Source organism: Prosopis cineraria, unplaced genomic scaffold, assembly GCF_029017545.1.
Source record: "Prosopis cineraria cultivar Desert tree isolate PC_DT_omini unplaced genomic scaffold, ASM2901754v1 PC1, whole genome shotgun sequence".
NCBI classification, from domain to species: domain Eukaryota; kingdom Viridiplantae; phylum Streptophyta; class Magnoliopsida; order Fabales; family Fabaceae; genus Prosopis; species Prosopis cineraria.
The window spans coordinates 50,263,055-50,275,127 of NW_026555332.1; the positions used below are offsets into that span (position 1 = coordinate 50,263,055).

The 12,073-nt window shown below is 35.2% G+C and overlaps 2 protein-coding genes and 1 non-coding gene across 8 annotated transcripts; all 3 read left to right on the forward strand.

Annotated features, from left to right (window-relative positions):
* Nucleotides 1-210: 210 nt before the first annotated feature.
* Nucleotides 211-3,947, forward strand: LOC129322614 (G-type lectin S-receptor-like serine/threonine-protein kinase SD3-1). 6 transcript variants are annotated; one of them, XM_054968911.1, is made up of 3 exons: nucleotides 211-619; nucleotides 1,066-1,117; nucleotides 1,295-3,947. In XM_054968911.1, the coding sequence occupies exon 3, from the start codon at nucleotides 1,398-1,400 to the stop codon at nucleotides 3,681-3,683; it is 2,286 nt and encodes a 761-aa protein (XP_054824886.1). In that variant the 5' UTR covers nucleotides 211-619; nucleotides 1,066-1,117; nucleotides 1,295-1,397; the 3' UTR covers nucleotides 3,684-3,947. The 6 variants fall into 6 exon arrangements, with proteins under 6 accessions (XP_054824886.1, XP_054824896.1, XP_054824905.1 ...); XM_054968921.1 differs by having other exon boundaries at nucleotides 1,069-1,117; XM_054968930.1 differs by having other exon boundaries at nucleotides 211-525.
* A 900-nt stretch (nucleotides 3,948-4,847) lies between these two features.
* On the forward strand, nucleotides 4,848-4,920 carry TRNAK-CUU (transfer RNA lysine (anticodon CUU)). Its single transcript has one exon. It is a non-coding gene; the product is annotated as a tRNA-Lys (tRNA).
* A 1,879-nt stretch (nucleotides 4,921-6,799) lies between these two features.
* LOC129302214 (cyclin-dependent protein kinase inhibitor SMR9-like) lies at nucleotides 6,800-7,180 on the forward strand. Its single transcript, XM_054940925.1, has one exon. It carries the CDS (start codon nucleotides 6,800-6,802, stop codon nucleotides 7,178-7,180), a length of 381 nt encoding a protein of 126 aa, XP_054796900.1.
* Nucleotides 7,181-12,073: the final 4,893 nt, after the last annotated feature.

Here is a 12,073-nt window from a genome sequence, read left to right on the forward strand (position 1 = left end):
CATAGGAATATTTCACTTTCAATTTATTTTTTCACGAAAAAATATATTTCACAAAACGCACATTTTTTTCATTTTAAAAAATAATACAAAAAAAATTTATGATTTTAATTATCAGTAATTCAGTATAACAAATTAACAAATAACCAAGCTTGTAACTGTAGATGCCAATTGCACGTTAAAAAGAAAATTCCAGCAAAACCCATTCCTCGCTCTTGTTCACTGGTTAGGAGCTGCTGTACATTCCGGTGATTTGAATTTCCACTCTCTCCAGGAACACTTCATCTTCTCTGGCGACTGTCCACTATTTTTGACATCTGCGTCTAACTTTTCATACCTCCCTATCCCCATTTGCCTAAGCATATCTTACTTCTGGTACTTGTCTCGCTCTTACATTCCTACTCCAAATCCAAACGCATTTTATCTGTGAAAGTTGCTCTCTTTAGCTCCCTCCCTTTTCACAGTAGTCAGGTGCCGGAAACTTTACCCAGACAAAGCAAGAAAATTTCCGCTAGGATGGACCTCGAGGTTTGTTGTGTTGAAGCTCAAAATTCCTCCGCCATGACAGTCAGCTTCTCTCTGTCGTTGATTTGTTCAGATCTTTCTCTTATACACAAAAGTGGTTAGCGAAATGTTTTCATCTTTCTGTAATTTCGTGCCCATTTAAAGTACTCCCCGTTGAAATTGGCTTTATCGGTTCATCCTTTTCATTATTTTTCTTGGCTCCTCTTCTTACTCTTCTTTTTATTGAATTATTGAAATTAATCTGCGAAATTCAGGGCTGCTCTGCTGATAATATATCATTGTGTTGGCTCCTTGAACCCTGAAAAGTGATTGCATTTTCATAAGTTTGTTCCTCATTGCCATTGGTCTAATTTTGGGCCCCCTTGCTGCGCAAAGTCCATTTTGTATGCTAATCAAATTCATCTCTGCCTGTTATTTAACATATAAAGAAGGGCTTCTGCCTGGGAATCTCCTATCTCCCTCTCCAATTTCAAGATATTTTTTGAAAATTATGGTGTTCCCATGTTAAGTAGCATAACCTTGTTTCTGTAATATTCATTGTAGCAGTCTGTGGTGGCTTCTTGAATCGAAGTAGCTGACTGTTCTTTCAGCTCAGGTACCTCCAATCTTGTATATTTTCTTTCCCATTGGTTGTATTTGAATTTATAAAAAAACCCTTCACATTTGTTCCCCTGAATCCAAGCTGTTTTTTCCCCCCTCATTTCTTACCATTGCACCACTAAACCACACTTGGGCTTGAGAATAACCGCTGCGTTACCTTATCCCTTTCCAGGTATTGTAGTTATCAAGGTGTAAACTTGTGCGGTTAAATGACACGTTAGGGGATATATTTCATCGCTATTTCACAAGTTTTGCTTCCCTGAGTATATCTAGATATGCTTGAACCAGAGTTATATCGGATTAAATCACCATTCTTGTTGTGCATCTTCATTGGCTTCTTGCTACACTCAGCTTTCACATCTGAAATTCCACTGGGTTCAAAACTTTCTGTGGTTGACAATGAGTGTTGGGTCTCCTCCAATGGTGATTTTGCATTAGGATTCTTTAACATTTCAGATCAACCTAGTCAGTTTAGAATTGGCATTCGTTTCAATTCAAAGTCTATACCATTTAGCCAACAAACTGTGGTCTGGGTGGCTGGAGCTCATGTCACTGTGGGTAGCATGTCCTATTTCCAACTCACCCCAGAAGGAGATCTAGTGCTCTTTGATTCATTACAGGGAGTAGTATGGACCAGTGGAACTGCCAGCCAATCTGTAGTTTCAGCTATTTTTCGTGACAATGGCAATCTTGAGCTCATAAACAGGGAACAGCATGTTGTTTGGCAGAGTTTTGATACTCCATCTGATACACTTGTCCCAGGGCAGAGTTTATCTGTGTACCAAACACTCCGAGCTGCCAGCAAGCAAACCATGTCCAGTTACTACAGCCTTTTATTGAATGGCTCAGGACAGTTACATCTTCGCTGGGAAAGTAATATTACCTATTGGACAAGTGATAGCCCTTCTATTGCAAATCTGAGTGCTTGTCTCACAGCCACTGGAGCCCTGCAACTTCAAGACCAAAGGTCAAAACCAGTTTGGTCAGTGTTTGGTGAAGACCACAATGAATCAGTAAATTATAGGTTTCTTAGGCTTGATTTGGATGGCAATCTGCGGATATATTCATGGATAGAAATGTTGCAATCATGGAGACCAGTTTGGCAAGCTGTTGAGAATCAGTGCAAGGTCTTTGCAACTTGTGGTCAACGTGGTATGTGTTTCTTAACCACTTCAGGTTCTGCTGATTGCAGATGCCCGTTTGAGTTAGCTGACCCTAACAAATGTTTGGTACCATACGATGAGGCATGTGAATCAGGCATCAATATGCTTACGTATGAAAAAACATTTCTATATGGAGTTTACCCGCCTGTAGATTCAATTACCATAAGTAGTTTGCAGCATTGCAAACTGTTGTGTTTGAATGACCCACATTGTACAGTTGCAACCTTTTCCAATGATGGAAGTGCTAAATGCTCAATAAAGAAAACTAAGTATGTCACTGGGTTTGCAGATCCTTCTCTAAGCTCAATATCTTTTGTTAAGAGATGTTCAGGTCCATTAGCTGTGAATCCTGGTCTTGTTAATTCACCTCCTCCTAAACCGCCTCCAGCACTTTGTGTTCCTTGTTTGATAGGAGCAGCCTCAGCCACTTTTCTCTTCTTTGCCGTCATACAGTTGGGAATTGGTTTCTTCATCTGCAGAAGGAGAAAAATAACGAGGAAGGAAGTTACTTTAGCTTTAACATGCCCCAACTCAAAGGGTTTGTTTGTGTTGTCCTTCCCAGAGATAAAGAGCCTCACTGGGGATTTCAAGAACCAAATCGGTCCAAATATGTTCAAAGGTACACTACAGAACAATCACTTGGTTGCAGTTAAGAATCTTAATGCAAGCATAGAAGAAAGGAGGTTCAGGAGCACTGTCATGAAGATTGGGAGCATTCATCACAAAAACCTTGTGAAGCTGGAGGGCTATTGTTGTGAGTTCAATCACAGATTCTTGGTGTACGAGTATGTCAAGAACGGTTCTTTGGATAAGTTCTTAGGTGAATCGTCTCTTTGCCGGAGGCTAACTTGGAGAAAGAGAATTGAGATATGCTCAAGTGTAGCAAAATCCATTTGCTATTTGCACACCGAGTGTCGGGAGTTTGTTAGCCATGGCAATCTGAAGTGTGCAAATATCTTACTGGACGAAAACTTAGAGGCCAAGTTAACTGAATTTGGGTTTGCAAGAGTAAATGGTGAGACCCCATATTGTGGCTCTTCAGCTGAGAAAGATGTGGAGGATTTTGGCAAGTTGGCACTAACTTTGTTATCTGGGCGTCAAGACACCGAGGATCTTTGCCAGTGGGCATATGAACAGTGGATGGAAGGACGACCCCACAATGTGGTTGACAAAAGAGTTGATAGTGGAATCGATTCAGAGGAGCTAGAACGTGCGTTAAGAATAATATTCTGGTGTCTTCAAGTGGATGAACGTAGGAGGCCTTCAATGGGGGAGGTAGCAAGAGTGCTAGATGGTATATTGAATGTTGATCTCCCACCACGCCCTTTCGCTGTCCAAAGGCCTCTGCTAGAAGATGATGATGATACTCAAGAGTATGATTCAGAGTCACTAGTGTAGATGTCTGATGAACTTGTTGGAGTCTATGCTCATTTACTGTTGATTTTTTTTCCTTTTATTCAATGTGTATAGTAGATTTAGGACTAACTTGTAGATGAGATGACAAATGGACATGGCCATGCCCATTATTTTTGGTTCTGGCCTTAACCTTATGTGGGGTGATGATTGCAAACTGAACTGTGAGCACCACGATGTATTTTCAGGTTCTGTTTTGAAGCTAAATCTCTCCATATGAGCACGTACCGTTCAGGATTTGTTGCATTATTGTTATGTGTATTACTTGTTATTTCCTGGTCAAAGTATTCTAAACAGAAACTAGAAAGGTTGATGGTTCAATCTGGTGTCCATTCCGGTTCCAGGCTTCTGATAAATGTTCAACCTGCCATTTTAGATTCATTCATGCGACGTGCATGAATATTCCCAGATTGATTCATCGTGTGGTGGTGTTTTCGCTTAAGGATAAAAGATATTTTCCTGGAAGGGGAAAAAAACAGAAGAGAAAATACTCAAGCCTTTATTTACTATCTAGAGGCTAGGTGTCATGTGGCGCTATTATCTTGTGGCTTGTACGCTGCCAGATTCTGCGTTCTGGACCAAGAGAAGTTGGGGGGGGGGTTCATATCGAGAAGGATTTTTTTCCCAAAAAAAAAAAAATTCAAGAGAAAATCGTGGCTGAACTTAAATATTCTTAAAAAATTAATACTTAAATGACATATTAATATTCTTAAAAAATATCAAAGACCTGTTATAACTTAAATATCATAAATTTATATATGAAATTTTAAGAATTTACAATTCAAGAGTTTTTATTTTACATTAATTTTCATACTAAGTCTTCAATTGTCATTCTCTCAAGTAAATACCTAGGCTCTTAATAATCTGTCTTATTCTAAGAAATATTCCCTTTTGATTTGAAATATAAGCATTTTTTAAATTAATTTTAGTTTAAAATATAAACAATTTAATATTTGTAAAAAAATCATTTTATTCTGTATTTATTAATCTAGATTCTTATGTTTATGATTTTAGGACCTCTGTTTCATTTATCATAAATTGGAATTAAAGATAAAAAAGAAAAACAATATGTATTTTCGTGTAAAGAAGGATCAGTATGCAATTTTGGAAATTATACTTATACTTTGAATAGCAAACGCTGAACAATAAGCCCGTCTAGCTCAGTCGGTAGAGCGCAAGGCTCTTAACCTTGTGGTCGTGGGTTCGAGCCCCACGGTGGGCGTTTTTATTTTATTTTTAGTTTTCCTTTTCTTGGTTCTTAACATACTTTTCCTTTATTCGGGCCTAAATGAAACGCTTCCTTAGCAGGCCCATCAAATATGAAGCCCAAATGAATGCCCTCTTCGGTACCAGTGGATGAAGGAAGTTTGAAAAAAAATCCACTTGTCTTTTCAATAGAAGTCTTATTCCTCTCTCGCTTCCACTTATACAGTGGATGAAGGAAGATGTTTCTGATGAGTCATGGATTAACATTTCATCGAGTACTTACTTCAGAAAACACAAGAGACGGGACAATTTAGGTTATAAAATTAAAGTAATGAAGTTGGGCGATCGGAAATTTCCAAAATTATAAGCGTGGTCTAATTTGCACAAAACATCATTCAAGTAATTTTTCTGAATATTTATCAAGTGGATAATTCAGGCAGCACGCGAATGGCACGTGAAGGGAATAATATATCCATACATGCAGAGAAAAGACAGTACCTTAATGAGGTAACCTCGCTTTTGATCATTTTAGAATGTATTAGGTAAACATAATTTAGATTGCAATCAGTGTACGATTAAATTGGTGATGCAACGAAGATCACAAGTTTCAACCTTTAAGATATGGTTATCATTCATGGCCGAATGTAGACAACTGCAGGGTGCCAAAGGGTCCCTATCTAGCACTTTGCCATATGAATAACATCGTCGTTTTGACCAAAAACCTTCATTAATATTTTTCTCTTTTTCATTCTCCAGTTAGAATACGAAACAGGCCATTAGTGCATGGTCAATATTTCTTATGAGGTCAACAGTGTATATTCTATTCATTCAGTATTATAAGAAATTTTTTTATTATATCATTTAAAAATATAAAATATTTTGTGCATTTCAATGTATAATTAATACATTTAAAAAAATTCTAATTTAAGGTGTAATTACCAATGTGTTCTATTTTATATTATAATATTTTTAATAAACACATCTTATTAAATAAAAATAAATATGAAAAAATATATAATTTTAAATATCATTAACTAATTTATTAAATTATTAGAGACATAAATTAGTTAAAAATGTCGTACAGTACTCTACAAAGGAAGTTTATTTACTCAAGCTACTTCTTTTGTATTAGCGATGATTTTGAAAACAGTGGTAATAGTAATTAATTGACACCAGAATCAATACCTGCATCAATTGATCCGTCTTTTAGTCAGTTAGCCTGCTACTGTTTTTCTTTCCTAGGGTTTACCTGCACTGTGCTTATCATCGTCCGCGCATTATTTTTAAAATACGATACTGCCCCTTATATTTTTCAATACACATTTAGTTTACCCACACAAAACTTTTCTCTTTGAACCCCAAAAAAAAAAAAAAAATCTCTCTCTCCTGTCTTCATCTTCCACCTGAAAACGCCACAATAGTTAAAAGGAAAGCTCGTCTCCCCCCCTTTCTCTCTCATCCCCTCCCCTCCGTTGTTGCGTTATATATAACTTTAGTCTCTCTCTCTCCCCCTCCCTCCTCTCATATCGTTGCTTTATATACTATCTACACAGTAAGTAGTGTAAAGCTTATAATATAACCTGGAGCAAAAAGGCGTTCCTTTCTCATGTAAGCATATAGAGAGAGGGACTCCTTAAGGTGTTTCTTTCTTATTACTTATAAGGATTAGGTAGTGAGAGCTTCGTATAAAATTTCATAATCTTCAAGCTAGTGGCAGTAGTTGCTGCTGTATCAGTGTTTTCTTTTTTGGATTTACGTGACACGTATCTGAAGCTTTTCAAACTCGATCCCTTATCATCAGCATGAAAATTCTCTGATGCTTCGGAATCAATCAGAATATTTTTTAGCTGCAAACAAAGATTTTCATTACTTGTATTTTTCTCCCACTTACTAAGATGGCGCCGGCATCTTCTGCAAAGGCTCAAAGCATCAATGAAGTATGGCAGAAGAAGGTTCAGCAGAGAAAGTTGAAGAAAATAAGGAACAAGAAGAAGAAGAAGCAACAAGAATCAGGCCTGACAACTCCTTCGAAGACCCATCGTGAACTTGCAGGCGATCACAACACGAAGAGAGATCAGGAGGAAGATATATGTTCAAGTGGATGTAGTACTCCGAAGGCTGAAAGGTTCAAAATACCAGAGATACTATCATGTCCACCTGCTCCGAAGAAGACAAGGGTAATCCAAAACTACTCATCCATTAGATCTCCAATAGCGTTTTTCTCTTCCCCAGATATAGAGTTATTCTTTTCCTCTCTCAGAAATGTATCAGCTTGATGATTATGATAGCTATATAATACCATCCCACACATGGAGTTTCCAAGTTCAGTTCATCTCAGTCCAGCTCAGATCACTCTAGTTTACCATGTTTATGACTATTTATAGTTACTTTAATTTGTAGTAGTCAAGCAATGATTAAGAGTGCAGAAATATATTTTACCCTAATTTGGTGCAAGAGCTCTCTAACTGTTTGATTTAATTTCCCTCGTTTGAATCTCTTGCTCTATGTGTGTTGCTCATAGTCAAGCTTTGATTAGGAGATAAAGTTTTTTATCTAATTAATTTTGACCTGGTGGGATATGTCAAAGAAAGTATATGCAAAGGCAACATAATTTGCACTATTAATATAAGTTGATCGATTTAGTGTAGCCCATGTTCCTCAAAAAGTATTAAAAGTGGTTCAAAAATGAAGCCAAATCACTCAAACTTTTCGTAGAAGGAGAGGGATCAATAATTATATGCGAAACTAGAAAAGGAAGCAACTTTTGAACGACTGATCATCGTAGCTTTTCAATATTCCTTCTGCAACGTAACTTTAATCCCTTGTGCTCGTTCCTTTTTGTCATCGACACGCTAATCTTTTGCCTGCAGAAACCCTTCTCTTTCTCATCTTCCAATTAATCGATCCATGCAGTATACACACCGATACATTTTGCAAGTACGGATCAGAAATCCCCAGACCGCTTTACAGGATTAAAGTTGCATAACTTAACAAATATCAATATATTGATGGGAGAGGCTATCGTTGTCATTGTCACTCTTATCTTTTACGCTACCCCAGAAGGAAGAGATCCAAAAAAGTACAGTCATGAATAGCAAGTATACGAGAGAATCCAAGGATTGATAGAAAGAGAGATGATTTGGAGGTTATTAGGGGAAGAGAATAATACATGCATGTAAGGGTTAATTATTATAAGGATGAGATTGAAAGTGTCCTATGAAAGGAAACACCAAGGCACATGGATAAGGAGAATCCGATGAAGCTGCTCTTTACTTCTTTTAAAATTTTATTCCATGGACGCACGTAAGGGGAATCTCCATTTCCTCGTGAAAATGTTTAATTCCTTAACTTCTCCAGAATGAACTAGCAAACAATATTTCCTCTCAATTTGTGTCGGCGCGCAGTTTCGAGAAATAAAATTGTTTTCTTCTCTTTTCTTTTTTAAATTTGTCTGACTTGCTGTTATTATTATTGTTATTTTTAATAAAATGGTTCTCTGCTCCTCATCCAATTTCTATTTTAATTTAACCCTCATCAAATTTCAAGCAGTTTCTGCTCCCATGTGATATTACAGTCAATTTAAAAATTATACACACAAATAGGGTTAAAACAAGAGATAGTTTTGAAATTTGAATATCTTATTGAGCAATCTAATACTATGTCGTTAGAATCAGACAGGCCTGTTGTTAATAATCGTCGATCGTGTGGGTAAGTTATGTTGTTACATTGCATGGGCCTTTCAATAGAATTGTACAACTTATCGACGGGTTTATTTTTTTCCAAGTGGCTTGCAAACGATAACGGCCTCGGTCAGTTCAAGCTGGGCATAAAGTTGATGAAGATAAACTTAGTGTGGTTATTATAATGCATGGTAGGCCCCTCAAAACAAATTATGTACATGTATTATTAAAATATTACAAACATGTGAATATTTAATAATATAATATGTAAAACAATTGGATCATGTTTATCCACGTCTATGGGTTAGGTAAGTTTCGGCGACCAGCATCGTGTTTTTTCTTTTTGTATCAAGGGTAGACTGGAGAGATAAGCAAGCGAGAATAACATATATATATATATATATATATAATATTTTAATTTAATCAAATTGTGAATTTTAATGTATTAATAATATTGATAATAAAAATTTGTTGTAAATTAAATAATCTATAAAAGATACATATATCTTAATTTAATTAAAAAATAATACTTTAATTGTGCAAAGCTAAGTATATACTCCCTCCATTCAAAAATATAAGATATTTTTTGAGGAGTTAGATGTTAAAAAATGTAAGATATTTTTAGTCTTTTGAGGTATAATCATTATTTTTTTTAAAGTGTCTTTATTGATAATGACTTTATATTTTTTGTAGGATGTTTAATAGGTATGAATATGAAAACATATGATTAGTTGAAAAGTATGTAATTATTTTATTATGAGCTAAAATTTAATTAAAAATGTCTTATATTTTTAAACAGAAGGAGTAAGTTTTTTCAATAAGCAAAATATTATATATTTGTATTTTTTGTGAAACAAGGTAACTTTAATTGGAAATGAAGGACTAATCCTTTTAGAGGCGTAGATATCGCAAAGATAAATATTTTAATTTTAGATCCTTTGTAAATTATGTTGTGTATCTGAAGATAGACTAGATGGCACGTATAGTCATATTATTTCATGGATCTCTTTATATTCTAATTAAAGCACGAACAAGTGAATATAAAAAATTTAACAATCCAAAATTAAATGGAATATAATAAATATAACAACATAAGCAAGCTTTACCCCACTATATATTAAATGGAATAAGTATTTTATATATAAAAATATTGTATCATTCTAGACATGGCCATATAGATAGTAGTTTGCAATACTACATCTAACTATTAATAGTCCGCTACACAAGTGCGCGCGAGAGTGAGTGAGGCTCCTGGTTGAGGGATTTAAATCCTCTAATTGATAAATTGAGCCCATGGGTTGGTGGGTAAGAGATATGTGCTAAAATAATTTGGACCGTTCTAGTTAATCTGCATGATTTAGATTTAGATAATTTTTTATTTTTTTAAAATAAAAAAGGATAAATTTTAATAAATCTATCAATTAATAACTTGTACGGTTCATGTTTAATCAAGTTAATCCAATTTTAATATTATTATTTTTATAATTCTTATAAATTAATTATACAAATTTACTTTGAATTGTTTTGAATTTGATAGTATAATAAGTTAAAAATTTTAAATTTGAACATTACAAAATAAGTCTGTATGGTTAATTTATATAAATTATAAAAAAATTAATGTTAAATTTGGGCTGATTTAATTAAATATAATTGATACATGTTAGTAATTAATATATTTATTTAAAATTTTATGAATTTTTATTTTAAAAAATAAAAGAATAAAAAATGTATAAATTTGGACCGTATAATGGTGGTAGATATTATTTCAAGGGTGATGAGCATAAGGTGCTGATCATACCCAGTGAGCACGAAATGTGAATAATATAACGGTATCTCATGAATATATAGAAATGCAATTGATTTTACTGGCCAGTCACCCATTTCGTTTCTGTGGTTAAGGGTCCTCTGGTTTTCTAGTCTAGAATCCAATCCAACAATAATAAGTGCCTGTTCGATTGTTGAAAAGAAAACAAATGAAATTTAATGTAGAGAGAAAAATAAATTAAAATAATATATATATATATATATATTAACGGAGATGTAGTAATAATAGAAAATAGCCACACAAAAATATGCAAGTAAAAAATGAAGATTGAAAGTCTTATTCATGCCAATTCTCATTTTTGTATTCCTATAATTTCATGACTCTCCTGTCTCTATTATTTACACATCTTTTTTAAAATCTATAACCTTAATTTAACACGTTATGTTTTCTATTAACCTATCTTCGTCACTTCATTTGTTTCTAATAACCAAATGTATCATAAGAAATGGAGAGCTGAGATCCACAATTCAATGTCATCAAATAGTTGAGTCAGAATTGTCTCTACAGGAGTATCGAGTATCGTGTAACACCAATGGGAGAGCGGGAGACCTCTTTCACACCCTGGAGATTGCTGCCTCTCACCCACAGATCAAATGTAATGTGTTGTATATATAGGAACCTCATAGTATTAAGTTTGAGATGAACTGTAGTTACGTATATGATTTATTACTACTCATTTTATATTTTACAAAACACAGTGGATTACAGGATTAATGAGGGGAGGGCAAAATCATATTATGATTATAATTGTAGTCGATTTGGGACACTGAATGATGGTTCCCCTGATGATTTTTTAATAAATAAATATAATTTCTTTCTTTTTTTATTAAAAAAAAAAGGATTTCATTTTCAGAGAGGAAATTGGCAGGAAGCACGTATGACGGTGGGGGCCGTGGAAGGGTTCCGACAAATGAGGCGTTTGTCGGCGCACACGTGGCAATCCTGGTCCCCATCACGAGATCTGTGCTCTCTGCTGCTTCCCCCATTTATGTTACCACGTGGCTCCCCCTCTCCCATTGCGGGTCCCGCTACCTACCCTTGTTGTGCCACCTATATTCCAACGTTGTAGCCCTCTACATCCTTCCGCCCTCATTCATCGCTAAAATTGTGCTCCTTCCTTTCCTTCCCTTGCTGTCGTGGTCGTTGATACTCCGGCGTTGCCCTTCCCAGTTCTTGTCAGTTTTTCCCAAAGGTTTCGCGCTCTCACATAAAGCTTTTTCAAATACCTTTAAATTTGACCATAAACATTTACAAATTGCTTATTGTGTCTATAATAAAAATAAAATCAGGCGAGATGCAAATGATGACCCTTTGACCAAGGAGATCCGGTGAATCGCCAAGCTCGTTCCGTGGCATTCTGGTTATTCTGAGCCGAAATCCATGACTTATTGTAGTCGTTAACTAACGGTTTTGTTGCACCGTAAGATAACGACATTCGAGTCGTTGTGGCTTCGCGAAAAGAAAATGTTGTTATTAATCAGCTTTTCACCAATAATAATAATCATAATCATAATCATAATTAATCAACATCTCGTTTTTTCTTTTCTCACAAAAAGAACGAAAAGATTCATATCATTTCTCCCCTTCACTCCTGACTCCACACTATTGCGTCTGCTCCAGCTGCTCGTACTACTGCCGTATAGCGTTCCTTTCTCTATATCATT